The sequence below is a fragment of the Fundulus heteroclitus genome, chromosome 4 (assembly GCF_011125445.2).
Source record: "Fundulus heteroclitus isolate FHET01 chromosome 4, MU-UCD_Fhet_4.1, whole genome shotgun sequence".
Lineage (NCBI taxonomy): Eukaryota > Metazoa > Chordata > Actinopteri > Cyprinodontiformes > Fundulidae > Fundulus > Fundulus heteroclitus.
The window spans coordinates 35,668,536-35,689,461 of NC_046364.1; the positions used below are offsets into that span (position 1 = coordinate 35,668,536).

Consider the following 20,926-nt stretch of genomic DNA (forward strand, 5'->3'; position numbering starts at 1 on the left):
GGGTTTACAGAGCAATAAAAGAAATCAAACAATGAGTGCATGTAATATTTGCATAGTTTGAATGAGCTACAGTTTTGAACTTGACTTCACACAATCCTCTTGAACTTTATTTGCAATCTTATAAAAGTTGCTCCGCAATAACGAAACAATATTTCTCATCAGAATCTCTCAAATTGCTCTCTGCACGACTTATTCCGGCAACAGAGTTGTTCACAAGCGTCGTTTCCCCGGGCCGTTAGGAGTCTCCCATAACTGAGTCAACATTTTCTTATCAAACTGGTGCCATCATCTCTGCCTATATAATAACACTACATTACTGCAGGTTAGGAATTCAAATCCTGTACCATAACAATCATCTTTCAACATGAATCAAGAATTGTATTTTAATCTTTTAATTTAGAGCCATACTATATATCAATTTCACAACGTCGGTGTGCAACATCTCAACCCTGTAGGACTACTTGAATTAATCATAATAGTCTTTGTTTAGGGAGCCAGGGTCTGCGGGATTCAAACCGGGGAACTAGCCCCTTAGCAACCGCTTCCCCGAACTGTTCGGAAGGATATTATATTTCAGGTCTCAAGCATTCACGCTCCGCTTGCCACATGGACTGGCTTTATGCATTTACAATAAGAACCAATGTTTACTGGTGTCACTGCTGTTTCACGTAATACTTTTTGCATTTTTGTCATAAAATAGGTAAAATAGTGGGTTATATACAGCTTTGACGGCATGCAAATAGATATTTAAAAAGCTTTTTCAATTTTAAACCTTAAGCTCCGAACGATGGTGATGTGTCATCAGGAAAACTCTTACTTTCCTGGAAATTCACCAGCTTTCCCTCTTTCACATTCATACGATATAACTTTATAGACCAGCATTTAAGTGGTAGTGCGACAACCTGTTAGCTGCTTGGTGCGAGTTTTCCATGACTCAATGCCCCCGAGCTTTTGAAGTATAAACCCACCTCGCAGTGATGTGCGATGATGACTTTCATGCTGCTGTGGGTGCTGCTGGGGCTTCAGGCTGAGTATTGTTTTGAGCCCATCTTCCAGGTGAGAGTAAGAGCTGGATAGGTAAACACTCCACCTATCATCAACAATCATTACCGTCTTTTCTCACCAAACTTTTCCGTACACCGACTTGCGTAAGTCAGAAAATACACTGCAAAAAAATTTGTTTTTTTTAACAACTTCAAAAAAAATAATAATTTATTTATTGCAGTTTACAATAAGTCTAAGTGGACATGGAATCAAAGTAAGCACATTTCCATCAAGTTTTATTTCTTCAGCAAACCTCAATAGCACTTATATTACATTTATTTCCAATTTATGAACATAAAAAAATCTAACTACCTTTTTGTTGTGTGGCTTTCGGTCCAGAGCCAAGACATTTCACTCCTAGTGAAGGGAAATTCTTTAATTGATTTTATAATCGTTGGGTATGAACTGAACAATTAGTAGATGTAGAGATTTCTAGTGAGGGACCGAAACAATCACCTTATTTTTCGGACTATAAGTCGCACGAGACTATAACTCAAATTTATTTAGAAATTTATTTCACACAATCCAAGACTAAAAAAACTGACATTTTAATCTGGTAAACAAACTTATTCAATTACACAGCTGTATCCACAATCGGCTGAATACTATGAAACATACCTGGAATGTTGAATGAGGTAAATTAGCATAAAAAGCCACCAACTCCAACCCGGAAAGTTCTCATCAGCACATTTCAGCGTTATGGCCCTCTGCAACCGAAAGTTGCCAAAATTATTGACGTATAACACGGATGTTTGAGAGCAACATAAAGCTCAGATGCATCAGCGAAGTTTTAAAACGCCCGGACAACAGACCTGTAGCTGGCGCTAGCTGTTATTAGCTTCACGGACAGCCCAATAACTCGGTTCTGTCGCGGTCTGGGCCTTTTGAGCTGCACCACACATGAATGCAGACTGACACAACATACAAACATGTGTTCTGCCTTTGTTGCCTTCAAGTTAATGTTTAAATACATTTTTAAGTTGTACAAGAGCAGTGTATAGTTTTCACAAGCCTAGAGCGCCCTCTTAAAGCTATAGACAGAAACGTTTACTACTTGGGTCATGTTGGTCAATATGTTTTCCATTTAAAATTGATATATAAGCCGCAGGATCAACCAAACTGAAAAATGTGACTTATAGCCTGGAAAATATGGTAGACATGAAATACTGTGTGTATTTATTTTGGGAGCTTTGCTCTGTTGGCAGCAGTGATTGGTCAACATTTTGATCAAGACTGAAATAGCTGGACATAAAGCCCTATCTTGGATAGTTTCCAAATCACAAATCTAATGAATTTCCATTTTATTTTACATTTATAAGTTATTGCAAAAGCCAATCTTTGTGAAATTTAGCGATGTCCTTAGGCTCCTCTTTGCTAATTGTTAGGAATTGATCGCACACCTGGCTTAATGCACAGTTTCTTGCAAAATTACTTAAAGCGCTTTAACTTTTTCACATTTTGTCACATAACAAACTTGTTATATTTTTTGGGGAATGATTAAATAATACAGAAATGTCAAGCGGAATAAATAAGATACATGATGCTAAATACCTAAAATGTAAATGTGGCATTCAAATACATTCAGCTCCCTTTTACTCTGATGCACCTAAATTACATCAAGCAGCACAGATTATCCTTAGACATTAGTGATTACAGTGCTCCTGTGTATAATTAATGTCAGTATAAATCCAGCTGTTCTGTGAAGGCCTCAGATGTTTGTTAGTGGACAAATAGCATCATGAAGACCAAGGAACATTGCTGACAGGTCAGGGAATAAGGTGTGGAGAAACTCAAAGCAGGGTTAGCATTAAAAAAAAATCCCAATTTTTGCACATTGCTGGAACTCTGCTCGCTCTATCATCTGAAAATGGAAAGAGTATGGCTCGCCTGCTAACCTTCCAAGATGGGGCCACTCACCTAAAATGACAGGCCGGGCAAAGAGAAGCAGCCAAGAGGCCCATGGTAACTGAAGGAGCCGCAGAGAACCACAGCTCAGGTGGAAAAGTCTGTTGAATGAATAGTTGAGCACTTCAGAAATCTGGCCTTTAAGAAAAAGTTGCAAGATTGGAGTTGTTGAAAGAAAACCAGTAAGCAGCTTTCCATGAAGTAACCCTGGGGACACACAGCAAACATGTGGAAGAAGGCGCCCTGGTCAGATAAGACCAAAAGTTAATTTTTGGGCCAACGTACAAATGGCCTTGTGTGGCAGAAAATTAATACCCTAAACATATCATCTCCATTTTGAGACATGGCGGTGTTGGTATCATGCTGTAGGGATAAGCTTTTTTTAGCATGGACAGGAAAGCTAGTCAGTTAATGGAACGATAAAGTCTTCCTTTTAACTCTGGGAATAGATAGATAGATATAACATATTAGTAATTCAAATAATACTGGGCAATCCTGAAACGAAGAAAAAAAACATTTAGAGGCTTCAAAAATAAAATAAAAACCTGGTACTGGTACAGAGGTTCAACTACCAGCAGGGAAACAGCCCTAAACAGACAGCCAGAGCTGCAATGGAGCATAGTCAGGTTTAAAATGCCCTACACCTAAATCTTTTTGACAGTCTTGGCTAAACAAAATACTTTTGTTAATAGACACTCTCTCTTCTAGTGGACCAATGTTTGCATAGCAAAATGGACCAAAATGTTGCTCCTAATACAACACATTGCAAGACAGAAAATCAATCTGACCATTGGGTCAGAACTCTGAATTAGATAGGAATAAAAACAAAATAAGCTTTGTCTATAGCTTCTTTTCTAGGTAAAAAAACATGGGTATAACTGTTAACCTTACTCTGGTTTAGCCTGTTTGATATTCGGACAGCAAACGTGTACATGTTAATTAAATGGTGTCTTTTGATAGAAGAGTTTGTAGTCCTTCGTACGACATTATGAAAGCCTGTTAAAAGCATGCTGAGAAACACAACTGTGAGGGGTTATGAGGCCAACGCTTGAGTAACAACAGCCGGGAAGTCAAACCTTTTATTGAGTTGTTAAACTAAGCATGAATCAAACCTGATCCAAGTGTTTACTTTGTCACACCATGTGACTTTGCTTAAAAAAAAATCTGAAAAGGAAGACAAATATCTGTGCTGTTGCTCAAGTATACTGTCAATATTTAAGAAATGTGTTTTATAAAACTTTTTTTTTTTTTGTAAAACATCACAGTTGCAGGAATGGAGTGTTTGTGTCTTTTTGTCTGTTTAACGGCAAAGAATGGGGCAATAAAATATGAAATACCCTGGTTTCTCAGAACAGTTTTTGCTACAATTCTAAAGAGTCTTGCTAATAAAGATGTTGGGCAGAAGGAAATAAAACTGAAATAACTAAAAGTGCATCTTTCTATATTAAGTACAACTACAGTAAATACCAAGTTTTACAAGTACCAACATCTTAAAAAATATTTTAAAACGGAATGAAACTTGGGCTTTTTCAGTTATTGGAGCTGTTTGGGCACAAAGAACATAAAGACAAAAATGTTCTAATCCATTGGCGCTGCATTATTGGTTGAAGGATATATTGTAGTTTATACGTTTACTAAGAAGTGGAAGTTTTCAAGTTTACGGTTGGGAAGATTACCTGAAAGGTTGTTAGATGTTTGAATTCAGAGGGGGAACGTCAGACGTTTCTCCACCCACCCATACCTCAAAATCCAATATGGCTACCTTGCACATAAAACTTTGTTAAAGCTGCAGTTAAATGTATTTTTTTACCTCTGTCACTTCGTATCTCATTCAATCTTTTAAACACACGGTTACACAACTTCCTTTAGTGAACATGTTGCTACGCTGTAAGGAAGAAACCCAGAGACAGCCATTATAATTAGCTTGTCTTGCTAATAGGAATTAGCCTGGCCACTCGGCATATAAATTAGAAAATTCATATTGGTTGCCAACGTGGAACAGGACACAGTCGAATTGGGTTTGGTGGCATTCGCAACTTCTTACTTCATAGGTAAAAGGTGTCGTTTCTGACTCTGTCGCCCACGTTTGTATTCACCTCGCAAAGAATTCATGCTAAAATGTCTTTTGAGCGCCATTAAAGGCAGCCCAGGTACCACCAGTGGGTCCCTTTAGTTTCAGTTTGAGAACCTCGGTCTTGTTTACACATTCAGCGTAATATCCATGTAATCATGGCCGATCGCTTTCCTTTTGTCTTTCCCTCTTGCAGTTTGCACGCCCAGCATCGACATCGGCAACGACATCAGTGAGTTCAGACAGCTGGAGAACTGCACAGTGGTCGAGGGCTACCTGCAGATCCTCCTCATCGGCGACAAAAACAACAACAACGTGAACCAGGAGGTCTTCCGCACCCTCAGCTTCCCCAAGCTGACCCTGATAACCGACTTCCTGCTGCTCTTCAGGGTTTCCGGCCTGGACAGCCTGAGCACGCTCTTTCCCAACCTCTCCGTCATCCGCGGCCGTAACCTCTTCTACAACTACGCCCTGGTGATATTTGAGATGACCAGCCTGAAGGACATCGGCCTGTACAACCTGAGGAACATAACGCGCGGCGCCATCCGCATCGAGAAGAACCCAGAGCTCTGCTACCTGGACTCCATCGACTGGTCCCTCATCATGGACGCAGAGTTCAACAATTACATCGCCGGGAACAAGCAGTCCAAAGAGTGCAGCGACGTGTGTCCCGGCATCATGGAAAACAGCCCCATGTGCAGAAAGACCATGTTCAACAACAATTACAACTACCGCTGCTGGAATTCCAACCACTGCCAAAAAGGTAAGCTGACTCTGACTCGTAATATCTCATCTGGGATTTGAACAGGATTGTGCAGACAGTCCAGCCTTTGACCTCATTCGTGTGGATGCCAAATATTTTGCCTAACAGACAGCTCTGCAGCCGTGGCCTGCTGCTTGTCACTTTAATGCCTGTGTTTTGGCTGAGAGAGGGGCCAAAAAAAAAAAAAAGCTGTGGAGTGTGGGGTCTGGGTTTTCTCTCAAATGTTGACCCAAGTTAAGGTCACAAAAAGAAGCTCACAGTAAGTTAGCTCGGGCGATCTTTTTTTTTTTTTTAGCCTCTGCTGACGTGTTTGCTGTTTCAGTGTAGAAGTTAGAAACCTGCAGCAGCTCTTTTAACACACTAAAAAGTGAAGAGCAGTTATCGTTAACGACGGCCGACAAGTCAAGGTTGTTGCACTCCGGGTCGATTAATCCCACCTTCCTTAATGAACAGTTGAAAGAGCGTAATTAATCTGTCTGCGCACAACATGTTTCAAAGCTGCCGTTGGTGTTTACGTCTGCAGCGTTTTAGACGACTTGTTTTGCTGGTGCCTTTAAGACGACGTGTTTTGGCTGGCTCCGTGTAAGAGAGAGAGAGAGAGAGTGTGTGTGTGTGTGTCGAGCTACAATGTTTCCCTGGTGACTGGCGCCCTGCTGCAGACTCAGCATGTTAATGTTGTCTGTCTTGTGACATGGAGCTGTCGCAGGGACTGGCCTGGAGTTGGCAGGTACGGATGTGCAGAGACGCAGCTCTTCGTCGGACGCACTCGCAACGCAGATGGTTGCACATTCGCGGTCGTCTGCGAACGGGCGAAGTGCAAAGATGCAAACGTTTGACGGGCCCACTTGCGCCCGGGCTGCGCTGTGGGTTGTTGGAGTGACAGGAGTGTGGGCATCCTGGAAAAGAAACAAAAAAAGTGGAATATGTTTGGTACGTTGGATGAAAAAGGGGGTGTTGGTTACTTTATTTCTTTTCTGCCCACATTAGTCGTGGAGAAATTATTTCGACATCAGTCGATGATTCTCTCTTTGTGTGGGCTGCAGTTTACTTAACCTCACTACTTCTCTGTCCAAATGTGAAAAGGCTACCTGGTTGTGTCCAATTCCTGAGTTTTTTAGTTTGTTTTATGCACTAGTGGCATTTTGTCGACTACTCAATAAGTCTTTTAATCGGTCTCAGCTTTATGGGGGCGTAGCGTAGCATGTTTTACCTGTCCAAGTCTGCACACCTGTGAATTGTACCCTGATTCCTCAACCTCATATACCCAGTGGAGAGTTTGTATCTTGCTAAACGTACTGAAAATACTCGGCTGGAAAATTGTTTTTGCCTTCAAAACCACTTTAATTCATAGTGCAAGGTGTCAGGAACATTTGTCAGAGATTTTATCTTGATATCTTTTTCTACTTCTCTAAAGAGCTGCCATCAGTTGCTTAAAAGACCAGCTTCTTCTTTTAGCTCCCAAATAGTTTTCAGAGATGCGTTGATGAGAGCAATGGGTTGTGCATCGTAGAAATATTCCCAAGCAGCCCAATTTGCCTTGCCCTGTAAAAAAAGAAAAAAAGAAAAAAGGGAAAACTTTTAAAACATCAAATATTTACCCTGCTGAATATTTCATCAATTAAGAATTATTTTTACTTTAATTTTTTTCTTTCCCATAAATTATTTTTGTTGAACTCTTACAGAACAGGTGATTTTATCCTAAAGCGTTGTACTAGTGTCTGTCCAATACCTGTGCAGGGACAGATCCAGTGTACCAATGCTGAAACACCATAGTACAAAAAAAAAAAAAAAAGGCAGCTATGTTACTTTAGCGTTTCAGTCTGTAGTCTAAATGCCACTGCTGAAAAATAACCCTAAAAGCTACAGGCTCGTTTGAACCAAACGGCTCCACGGACATTTTAAGCCTTAACGAGCGGGTATCGCCCCTTCATTGGCTTCTGCGCTGCTTTCAGTACACACAGACCTCTGATCCAGTATCATCTGAGCAGTCTGTTGCCAGGAACATTAACGTAGTGTCTGGGTCAAATGTTTTTTTTTTTAAACTGCAGATATGCCAAGGCTTGGGCATCCTGGTGATTGCACCACCCTTGCCCTAAGGTGTCTGGGTCGCACGGATCTCAGCTGTTTTTCAGAGCCCGTCCTTACAGACGAGACGTTTTGGTTGGCGATTTTTCTGTTTTGCCTTTGTGTCGTCGGCTTTTCAAAAATCTGCCCTGTTTTGTTTATCCGTTTTAAGCATATTAGAAACAGCGATAGGTGGAGTATAACCATGTGGTGATGCTCGAGCATTTCACCAGACAGTGCATCAGACAGGGCTGAAAAGCCCATCAGTTGCTGAACTGATGTCAGACATCAGCACAACTACTCTCTCTGTAGCAGCTGCACGGTTTGGAGTTTATTAGGAGGTATACTGGAGAAGTTTGGTGTAATAAAGCCAGTCTTCATTAAAGTGAGGAAGACCGACTGCTGGAGTGATTGGCTAAACTGCCAAATGGCTCCATTACAGATGAAATGCTGTCTGCCTGAATATTATTCACCACAGCTTTTACAAAATATATCCCCAGTACGCAAGGACAGGTATGAATGCAACTGTATTTAACCAAGAGATTAAAACAGGGTTTCCCCAGGGTTTAAAAACTCTTCACCTTAAATTTACAGAATGATCTTGTTAATGTCTTACGTTTTTTTAAATAGGTCTTAATTTTTATATGCCTATGTGACACAGTCTCAAATTCACAATAAATGGTCCCAAAACACTGAATGTTGCTTTAGTGAATGTATTTACAACTAAAAACACACAGCCAGCCAATCGGGTTTCGCTTTATTGCTCAGTCCATATCACTTGATGGTCAATGTGAGGAAACAGAAGTTGTCATGGGAAAATGCAATTTTGTCATCAAAAGAGTCAAAAGCAGTAGCGGTGGTTCTTCCACGCTGCCTCTGAGATATAACTGCTCTGCAACTCCTGTTAACGACCTTTAGGTTGTCTTTGGACCAGAACCTATATCGTGAGCAGGGTTCTCTGGATTCTCTGTGACTAAACACCACTCGTACAGTGCAAATGCCTTTCTATGTGTCCCAACTCAGACTTCGTCTAGTCATTTAGGAGGGGAAAAGATAAAACTGCACGTTTAACCCGGGGCTGTACCTAACCTGTTAGGTTCAACCCAGGTACCTGGAATTCAAGTGTATGGGACATGCAGCAGCCAATGATTAAGAGCTTTTAGTAAAGGTTGCTGAAAAAACAACATATAGGAACTGTATAATGGAAAATTCTGCGATTTTTAAAGCTTTTGACATTTTAGAAATAATAATAATAATAATTATTATTATTATTATTATTATTATTACTATTATTATAGTTCACTAGTAGCAGAAAACCCACCCTCCACAGTGGCACATGTTATCACCCTCATTCATCTGCTGTGATAAGGGCCTATATAAAGCTTCTCTAATCTAATCTGGGATCTTTTGAGAGTCCGCCTTGCCCACAAGACTTCTGTTTTACTCACACATGACCATTCAGTGGCATTTCATGTCCATATTCAGTCTTTCGTCGTATCAATAAATGAGGGAAAGGAAAATTGCTAAGTCTGTCAGTGTTTCTACAAAGGGCTATGGCCTGAACTGCTTCATAAAACCAAGAGGGGAAAAAAAAAAAAAAAAAAAGGTTCAAAGCCAGTTTCCATGTGTGGGAAAGTTTTCTAACCGTGCTGGCGGGGGCTCCATTGTCCTTGTGTTTACTCCCCTCATTTGTTTTTTGGGGATTCTGGTTTTGTCTCATTCATAACTCATACGCTTCTTCTGAAGAGGGGCTGTGTCCATGCACGCCGGAAAGCAAACATGTTGTTTCACTTTACCTCTCTCCCCTCAGAGCAGACCTGCACACATGCTCACACGTTGAATAGCATGGGGGGATGTTTTTTTTCCGGCACTTTGTATGGGCTGAGGAGATGAAAGCACATAATTAAAGTACCAAGTAGGTCTGGGATTTACTGGAAGGAATTTTTGCCATCTGTTAACCCCTGCTTGAAGGGATTACCATTAAGCAAGACAGTTTTTTCAGGGTTGTTTCTCACCCTGCTACATTTGAGCTCACCATACCTGACATCTTACTGTTTGTTCATTAGTATCTTTAGTTGTTGGGTAGTTGTCTTGATGAACTTCATTCATCAATGGTATTGGTATAGAAAAGTATGTTCACAACTTAAATGCTTGTAGGATTTGAGTGTTTGATGTTGGTGGCTTCTGGTGGTGGAATGAAAAGAGACTTTCAGACACTAATAGACGTAATTTCACACCCATTAAAGGTACGTTCACACCAAACATTGGTTGGTTGCTTAACATTTCGTGTCTCTCGCAAAGTCCGTGCTGACAACGCAGCCGATTTCCCCCCAGCACGCCGTTTCTTCCGTATCATCCAATAAGAGGAGAGTCTAGCAGCTTGCCATTTCCTCTCATATGTTCAACTCACCGTGGCGGAGATGGATTTTACCGAGCTGGAAGAGGAGCACCCTTAACACGACCCGAACTGACAGAAAAGTAAACTCAAGCAAAACTCTGACAAATCCCTGGCCTTTGGTGCGAAACGGCAGTCATTGGTCAGAGTTTATTGCAGGCCTGCTGTTCCCACAGAGATCCATTTATTTATTTATATTTTATAAACCTCCTTTTTCTGAATACAATATTATTGACTACTTTCAGGATGGAAGGACCTATTTATCTTCTATAACAAAAAATGTTTCCGTACAGGATTACCACTATGGCTTTAAGAAGGAAAAAGAGTTGTTTTTATCCGATAGGGGGTTTACAAACTAAGCTTACATTTTTAAAGTTGAAATGACACTTTATTGTTCCCTTCGTGGTATTGGCAGGCCTAGTTGATGTTTTAATTTAGCATGTATTTATTTCTGTATTTTTGATTTCTGTCCAGCATTACCATACTTTTTGGACTATAGGGTCACTTTGGAATATAAGTTGCATCAGTCAAAAAATGTGGTCATAAAGAGGGTAAAAAAAAAAAAAAACATAAGTTGCATCGGACTATACGCATTTATTTAGAAATTCAGTATAACACCAATTCAAGACTAAAAACTGACATTTAATCTGGTAAGCAAACTTACACAACTGCTGAACACGGTTTGCACATTGCAACACTCTGCTGCATGAATGCATACGAAGTATAAAACAACAAATAGTAAAACAACATACAAACGTGTTCAGTCTTGTTGTCTATAGTTAATGTTCAATTAATTTTTAAAGCGGTACAGGAGCAGTATTAGTTTTCACAAGTCTAGAGCGCCCTCTTGGGGCTGTAGACGGTAATGTTATTTCCTCGGTTCATGTTGGTCAAAATGAATTGCCATTTAAAATTTATATATAAAGTGCACCTGACTATGACTATAAGTCGCAGGATGGCCAACTATGAAAAACATGCCGGATGCAAGAAGTTAACGCTGTCTGAATAAATATTAGCAATTTTGCAGACCGTGCCATTACCGGGTTTAAGTCGGGCTGAAGTCCCTCATTGGGATGTTTCCCCAGTGGTTGCTGTAGTTGTTGATGAGTCCGCACTGTGCAATGTATCTATTCGTGGAATAGTGCTGTAAGGTACAAGATGGTGAAAAACGGTCACTTATTGGTTATAAATGAGTTGGTGGCTAATTAATATTAAAAGTTAACAAATGGACTGAAACTGACAGAGCAGAAACTAGTTAGAACCAGTGACAAGCTACTCTGCTGATTCTTGTTGATCACCAAAGTACCCGGTACAGTTGTATGGTACAAGAGATCCCATGTGTAAAGATTGTGTGCATTTTCTAATTGGGTTTATTCCAGAAAACAATGTGCTCAAAATCCCAGATGCATGAAACTGAGCTTAGAAATTGGTTTTTGACGATCATTATTGTTGATAATGCAAAAATCTGTATCTTTTTTACTTTCTTATGAAACCGCTATTTGACTGGTAAACTGTAAAATGTGAACAATTAATTCAGGATCAACACATTCCCACAACATTTGGAGTGACTTGCCTTTTTAACTATAACCTCTTTAAAAAGCCCTGAGATAACGCCTTAATTGGTCTGACTTCAGTTTGTTTTTTATCCCGTTCTGGATTCAGTTAATAACAAATATTCCCTCAATACAAATGGAAGTTAACAGATTAATAGGATGTGGAGGAATAAAAGCGAATGCGATCGCCTGGAGTGACATTCTCAGGGTCAGCAAATCCTATCATTTACATAAACACTGGAAACGCACATCCATGGTTAAATAGAACTGTCTGAGAAATTAAGCTCCAAGGGAAAACCTTGCTGGTCACATCATTAAAACACACATTGTTTTTTGTTGAATTTATGTGCATTACTGGCTCTTAATTTTGCAGCACAAAAGCCAGAAATTGCGGTACGCAGTGTGTGTTATGGCGCCTGTGCACTTTATGGCATGCCCACTTAGAGAAGGGCCCCATAGGAATGTTGCACAGATTAACACTGTTGGGTGCTGTATGTAATGTGAGGCAAAATGCCAAATGGCAGAGATGTTTCTGATCAGGGAGTATATAAAAGTCAGAGGGGACTAGCTCCTTCAGAGAGTTCATAAGAGGATCTTACTTGTGCCAGTGCTTAAGGTCTAAGTAAACCTACTAACTAGTAGTTTACACCAGTGTCTGTTTAATCACTTCTATGATTCGCTCAATACCTTCATACACAGAGTGCCAACATCCTCTGTCTCCATTAATACGAGCTAGTCTGGAGGTACATGTGTGAGGCTTGAGACCATGTCTTGGCTTGTGGTTGAAGATTTGCTTTTAAAGCTTATAGGAACTTAAACAGTGTGTTCACTTTTGCAGTCTGTCTTTTGAGGACAGTGCTCAACTTATTTGATTTACCAAAACCTCAGTTGGATGTCAGCTAAGATTTCACAAGTTTTATTTATTCTAAACTTATGTCAACATATTGGGTTGATTACAATACCAGTCAAAAGTTTGGACTTGCCTTCTCCGTCCAATGGTTTGTCTTTATTTTGTTACTACCTCTGGGAACTCCTTCAAGACAGTCGGAATACCATTTCAGGTGACTAACCTCATGATGCTCGTTGAGAGAAGGCCAAGAGTGACCAAAGCAGTATTTAAAACTGGAGTGTGTATATTTAGAAAAAGCTAAAATATAGAAGATGTTTTATGTTATTTCACAATTTTGTTTGATAAATAATTCTATATACTTTTGAGTTTTAAAGTCTTCATTTTGTATCTGGTGAATAGAAGGTCATAAAAATAAGGAAAAGCCATTGAATGACAAAAGTGAGTGCAAACTTTTGACTGGTAGTGTAAATTTGTGGGTGTGACTTTTCCTTTAAAAATTTATTTCATTTTTTACCAACACTTTAACGTACTTCATACATAGTAACTTTACATAATGATAGGTAAAGTGTGTGAATATATACTGGAGATGGTGAATTACAATTATCATTTAGATTTTTCTTACAAAATATATCCTACTCACACTAAAAATACACTTTTAGCCAGCCAATGAAAATTGTTGTGACTACACATGATGATTTTGAGGAAAAAAATACAATAGTATCATGATACTTACCTAAAGATTTAAAGTAAAATGAATAAAATAATCTAAACAGGAAAGCAACAATCAATCATACAGCCACTAAAATAACAATGCATTTTTTATTCCTTTTCAATGCTATATATAATGTTCATTTTGGTTTTGATACAGACTTGTGTCAAAATGTATAATAAACATTCACTTAATTTAGTTATAGTTTTTGCTTCTATTTTTACCCAACTTAATTATTATTGAGTAACTTCAGTTTAATAAGCTGATATTAGCTGGTAAATCTATTGGACTGTCTGCTCAGGTAGCTAGCCTGCAGTCAGTTGCTGACCTACTGCTCTTACCTTTCCAGCTCTACTTTTAAAGCAATGTTACCTTAAGAGAAACACAAGTATGGTGTGAAAACTAAAGGAGTTCCACCCATCCCTTTCATTAAGTGTGGATTACTTATTTAGTTGTTCCGTTTTTGTTAAATGAATTGTAAACAGTTTTGGTACAGGCGACAGATTGAACAAGATGTAGGAGGCCTCAGCCCCTGACAGTTGAAGGTGCAATAGAAGGTTACAAGTTTAATGCCTCAGATGATAAAGTCACAATAGTTAAACGATAAAGAATAAGATGACTTTCTGTTTTATTGACTGCAAATAATTCTAAATAGCCAAATATATCAAATTTGTGTATTATTCATCTGGTCAGCTGAGCAGCAATGCACAGGAGCAACCAGGGGAGGAGAAGTGCTGCACAGCCTGATCTAGATAAAAAAAAAAAAGCTCTTGTTCCTACGTTACTTTATTTGGAATACCACTAAAAGGATTTTAAACCATGAGAATGGAGATGGAAATATTTAACTGTTTTGAAACTAACTTTTTAAAACATAAAAAAAACCAGATATTTCTTCTGGTAGGTATGCTCCGTCGTTATTCAGAACAAGTTTCGGCTAATACAAACATTTCAATAAGGGAAACTGTCAACTTGAGCAAAGAATGGTAATGTAGCCTTTAATTAGGCACTTCTGACATTTTGGTTCCTGCAATATATATTTAAACACCAATAGCAGATATATGAAGCAAAGAATACGACCCTCCTGAGCATGATTATGCCCAGTTTCCCATAGACCCCTGACCCATAACTCTGAGGCTGTCAGGACTGGTAAATTATAGGTACTGCTTTGTGTACCAGGCCCATCCATGACCGCTTTTAGTGAACAGTCACACCCATCCCTGGAATCCCTGGAAGAAAACATTACGGGTTTGGCTGTGCTGAAGAGCCGACTGTAATTATGTGGCCTTTAATTGTCCTCTGTTAACACCGTCATATGGGGATGAGCTGTGACCAGAGATTCAGATGAGTCTTTGGTTTGTGGATTTGAAGCTGTGCAGTTGGCACATTTTGTTATAAAGGCTTTTTCTCCTCTATTTTGCTTTAGCGACTTTAGTAGTTTTATGGAAAAAAAGTTAAATATGGTTTATAAGCTTTAGTGTTGTTTAAATAAAGTCCCATCTGTATATTTGTAGTGGTGGTGTGTGGTTAGTGTAGTTCAGAACAGTCTTGAGAAGCACTGATCATTTGTACTGATTCCAGAATTTCTAAAACTAGTTTGCAGCATTTAATTAAACTTTTGACCTCTTAAATGTTTTTCTCACTTTGAATTCCCTTTTTGAACACCTGATACTGGGGATGGCTAACTTTTAGTATTCATCACTAGAATGTTCTCATTACTGTAGCTTGTTAGTTCATAGGTACGAAGTGTTTGCTGACTGGAAAAAAACAATTGGATAAAAACTCGAGACTAACTTTTCAGCTATCTAGACAATAGTCAGACCAGTCGAGTTAAATATCATCTGAAACCTCAGCGTGTCTCTACTATCTTACAAATGTACTACTCTTAACAGTAAATGTTTATGTGCATATGCTGATGTAGGCTCTCAATCATTGACAACATGGCAATCTGGTGCTCGATTAGAAGGCTGTTGGATTTATTTTCTTCCTCCCTAAAGACTTTTCACCGTTCACCTGAAAGATGTCTTTGTTCTAAGCAATGTGTATCAATTTTTACAAACAATTTACATGTCTGATGTTTTGCTCTTGTCAAACAATGCTCTTGTAATGAATGCAATGAAAATAACCGTATATTCAAGTCAATTAAATTTTATTTATATAACGCCAATTCACAACACATGTCATCTCAAGGCACTTTACAAAGTCAAATTCAATCATATTACACTGATTGGTCATAAAGTTTCCTATCTAGGGAAACCCAGCAAATTGCATAGAGTCCTGACAAGCAGCATTCACGCCTCATGAAAGAGCGTAGAGCCACAGGGAGAGTCGTCTGCATTGTTGATGGCTTTGCAGCAATCCCTCATACTGAGCAAGCATGAAGCGACAGTGGAGAGGAAAACTCCCCTTTTTAACAGGAAGAAAAAAACACCAGCAGAACCAGGCTCAGTATGAACGGTCATCTGCCTCGACGGACTGGGGGTTACAGAAGACAGAGCAGAGACACAACAAGAGAGACTAAAAGCACAGAAGCACACATTGATCCAGGAATCCTCTCTATGTTAGATGGTAATGGCAGATGATCTGCCTCCCCTCGATGGTGTCACAGTTAACAGAACGCCAGACCAGGTGTACACACTATGAAGAAAAAAATGACAGAAGAAAAAGTTAAAAGTTGAAATATCAACAAACAATACAAATTGGAGAACACTAGGAGAACTCAGCAGTGAGAGAAATGGAGCCTGATGCCCTTTAGCAGCCCAAGCCTATCGCAGCATAACTAAAAAGATAGCTCAGGATAACCTAAGCCTAGTTTTAAAAGTAGACTGGGTGTCTGCCTCATGGACTAAAACTGGGAGTTGGTTCCACAGGAGAGGAGCCTGATAACTAAACAATCTGCCTCCCATTTTACTTTTAGAGACTGTAGGAAACAGTTCTCTGATATGAGGGAGCTTGATTATTTAGGGCTTTATATGTCAGAAGGAGAATTTTAAATTCTATTCTTGATTTAACAGAAAGCCAATGAAGGGATGCTAAAGTTGGTAAAAATATGATCCCTCTTGTTGATTTTCATCAGAACTCTTGCTGCAGCATTTTGGATCAGCTGAAGACTTCAAACTGCATTTTGTGGACTTTCAGATAGTACAGAATTATAATAGTTCAGCCTCAAATACATGGACTAGTTTTTCAGCATCACTCCTGGACAGAAAATTTCTAATTTTGGCAATATTCTGGAGGTAAAAAAAAAAGGAAACCCTTGAAACCTTTTTAATATGGGATTTAAATGTCTTGGTCAAAAATAACACCAAGGTTTTTTTTTTTTACTTAATTATCAGAGTCCAATTTAATGGCATCCAGATTAAGTGATTGATTAAGACGTTTATTTTTTGAGGACTCTGGTCCAAAGATTACAACTTCTGTCTTGTCAGAATTTAACAGCAGAAAATTTAAAGTCATCCAGGTTTGACGTCATCAAGACATCTCTGTAGTCGACATGTCTTGATGACTTTGCAGAAGTCTGTTCCCTCTGGCGACAAGTTGAAATGAAAGCAGTGTGGAGAAGCGAAAAAGCATCTGCTGTGGCGACTGCACAGGTCTTTTGGTAAGAATGTTGTAAATGTTGAAGTTGCCCATGTTCTCTCGTTAATGCGAGAGACTCATCAAAGTAGCCAGGTCAACGAGATTGCGCAGTCTGTCACACACACGCCAACGTCGAGAGCGTAGAACCCAAGTCACTCTCTCACAAACGGACTAATTGAGCCTATAGAGGCAACGGCGGTAAATGGAAGATAACTCGTCTTACACGTCAGGCAATTGTAAGGGCATGTATGGGAAATAAAATTTATTATATTTAACTTCAAAACTTTAGGCTGGCCTTATACTGAACAGCTGTAATTTTTCCAAAGAAACAAGGTAGTATTGTGGGTCAACAGAAGCTGTAATAACAAATGAAATTTACATTGGACTTTTCCCAATGTCTATTCTTTTCAAAACCATAATGGTGGATGGACTCAGTTTGGCGTTTCTGTTGTTGACCAAGCAGATAGATACTTCGAATTTGCTTTGTCATAAGTGATTCCTGTGTCTTTTATTTTCTTCAATCTTGCCACTGCTGGTTTCAGAAACCATATGCTGTCAACACGTAACTTCCCTGATCTCCAAAATCTACTTGCACCATTACAGGTAAGATGTGGGCCAAGGATAAGGAGGAGTCAGGTTGAATTCTTCCCCCTTCACCGCATCTGTCCTTTCACGACAGCAGAAAAGGCCTAAAAACTGGCTTCACCAAGAGATGAGGGTGGACTCATTCAGACGGCAACCAATCAAAATGCTGCCTTATATCATGGAGTATACACATTTTCCAATTTACTCCTTTATGTCCATCTGTTTTAGGATTGCCAGTTATCGTTAATAGCTCCTACTTGAAACTGTGATTTTAATCTCTTCGTATTAATATCAGCTTTAAGAAACAGAGCTGGTGATGTTAAGACATCTGCTTGAAGAGCTACTGAAATAAATGTCATTTGTGCTGTTAAACTGTCTCCTTGTATTTGGGATGATCAAACGTGTGTGATGTCATGACATGGCTCTGAGCTGACCGTCTGGCTTTGAAAACAAAACAGATGGTTTTATAAAACGCCCTGTTTAAGTACTGGAAACTATTCATGAAAAGCCGCTATTAGACACAACTAAAGGAAGCGACAGGCACATTGTTCTATTGTTCTGGTTTGTTGTTTCTCAGCATTTTTTGTCACGTTGAAGCTGTAGCCATTGTGATATCTGTTCTCATGTTAAGTCAACACAAAGCTGCAGGTATCAAGAAACGGCTAATGTGATAGCTTTCTGGGTAAACGCCATCCTGCTATTGTGTTGCTTCTCAGGAAACTCTGGGGGGGGGGGGGGGGGATAAAGCATTTGATTAGCCTTGTCTTGAGCCAACAGAGGGATGCCAGAGATTCCTTTAGATTTTAATGGTGCTGTAGAGTCAGATCTGACAGATGTTTGTTCCCGGCAACTTCCTGAAGATTCACCAAAGACTCTGTTTGGACTTGCTTAAACAACATAGTTGTTTTTTTCCAATCCTGATTCAGATTCCTTGACTAAAAAGTACCACAGGAGTAGGTCTGACAGAAAGAATCATTGTTTAGAGAATAATACTGGTTACTGTGTCAAGGTTACCTGAGAGAGTTCGAGTAATTGGGGTAAAGTTGTTGTAGGTATATATGAGCTATGTTTGCTTAGTTTGCTTAGCTGGTATTTTTTTTAAAAAATACCAGCTTGAGATAAATTTTTTTCTTAGTTTTTAACCTTTACCCTGTAGATTGGAGACGAAAAACTATTTTTTGCTGTGCCCTCTAGTGCAGCATCCTTTTGCTTGAACAAATAGTAACATTACAGAATCAACACGACTATTTTTCTTTGTTTAGATTTAGGTCTTCTAGCATCCAAACTGCTGATTAAAAGAGAACGGGTGAGCAAGCACTACCACCAGTTACCGACTGGCACTAGTTCGTACAAAAAAAAATAAAAAAAAATGTAGAGGCACGTTCTCAAACTTGGCAATATTTGTGAGAATAAGGACCGGAATTGGTTTTAGCACATCCTTGGTAGAGTTTTAGCTTTTCTATTGTTATATTTCATAACCGCTAAAATAAATAACTCCTTGTGGTTCAATTAAGGTATCATTTGTATGGATAAAAACAGAATACAGCTGTTTTCCTTTTTCTTTCCACCCAGATATTTTGCAAGTTTCAGAGAATAGAAAGATGAAAATTGATTAAGTACTTGGTTAACTGCAATGAAAACATTTCCAAAGTTTCTCAATAATATCACATTACCAAAAGGATTCTAAAAAGCCTTTTGTAAATCTGGCACATTGTCTGTTTATTTTAAGAAACATAGCCGTTTGGATTCTTCACGGATGTTGGAGATCCAAATACAAACACTTTTCTGATTGATGGCCTCCTTCCTTTCTGTTGTCTGTATTGCTTCAAGCTTGATGTGCGCAGCCTGTTTGTCAGAGAGCACTGGATGGCAGTTCGTGTGTTGCATTTGCACAGATGAACTGGCCAGTTTGTTGGGATGTCTGTTGTCTGTAGGTATGCTCCATAGACGGGGCACTTTAGGTCATGTTTTGTTGTTAATAAATCCAGACCTGTGTGGTTATTCAAATTGGCACACAGTGATGTACATGTTGGTATGTGCATCACTGTGTGGACCTTGCATTGACTTCCATTCATTTTCTATTGCTTTTTTTGCCCTAACCCTAAACCTAAGGTCACAAATACATACCTAACCTTAACCTAACTTCAATTCACACCTTAGCCCTAAACCTAAGCACTAACCCAATTTGCATCGTTTGGACCTTGGAAAATGTCCTTACAATAGTAATTGTCCACACAACGTTGGTCTACTGTCACGTTTCGCTCTGCACAACGGTATACTTACAAGTACAAACACATACACACACACACACACACACACACACACACACTCTCACTCACTTCTGGTAGGCTTTTTCTTGAATGACTAAGTCTGCCAGCGACACTGCACACAGACTCCCAGTCTGGCCAAAACAGATCATGCTTTGTATAAGGCTATAAACACAGTTGTGTTATAACCATATTAGCAAGTTCTTTTTCTGCACTGGAGCATTTTATTACCCAGTGCAGCTTGAGAACTGGAGGACGCTGGGATGACTTTTGACTCTAAAGTTGAGAAAAAGCTGTTGCAGGTTGTGGAAACCAGAGTTTTGTTTTTCCGCCTTGTTAGTCCCTCTTTGTTTTTTAGTAAGTGGACATTTTTTTTTTTTTTTGTCAACTGGTTTAAAACTCAAGGTAGCTTGACCTATAGATTCTTTGCAATAAGAAATAATAGCCGTACTTAAGAGAAAATCCTGGTTGTAGACAGAGTTGGGTCAGTAGAAAATAATAAGAAAAGTAATCTGATTTATACTCGCACTTCAACGCTGCTCAACTGAGAGAAACGGGTAATCATTCCTACCTGTGGCCGTCAAGTTGTACAATGCCAATGTAAAAGCTATGAAGCACTATTGTAAAATTCCTTATTGATGTTTTTATATTCTTTGTTTCTTATCATATTTTCATCTATTTTAATCTATTTTTAGTATATTTTTCTATTATACTTTTAGGCATAGTTGTTTTTCTTCTTGATTCTGGAGCTGAAGTTTAGTTTCCCTATAGCGGCGTTAAGTAATTTCTGATTATGACAAGATGACAATCCTCAGCAAACCAAAACATAATTCAGCATTTTATTTTGGATCATTTTATGACCTAAAACAAAGCATTTTTCACAAGTGACATATTTGGACATTAGTACGCGTTGTGATAAATGTGTATGCTTTTTTTATGTAAAGGAAATATGAATATTTTTAGGTTCTTTTATCCTCACATAAAATAATGAATATGTGGACCATACCAAGGTTTAAAATAAGCCTTTTGAGTATGATTTGGATGGGTTTTCTCCCAATCTTCTTTACAGCTTTTCCTTAGTTATTGATATTTGAGGCCAGTTGTTATTTCCCAGCTCTACAGTTTGACTTCTAGAAATTGCAAC

General features: G+C 39.0%; 1 protein-coding gene across 1 annotated transcript in view; it reads left to right on the forward strand.

Annotated features, from left to right (window-relative positions):
* The window catches only part of LOC105930480 (insulin-like growth factor 1 receptor), a gene marked incomplete in the record, with an annotated part of 83,733 nt that overhangs the window by 39,256 nt on the left and 23,551 nt on the right, over positions 1-20,926 (forward strand). The window contains 1 exon segment of the mRNA XM_036136479.1: positions 5,247-5,783. Coding sequence (XP_035992372.1) covers positions 5,247-5,783 — 537 coding nt within the window.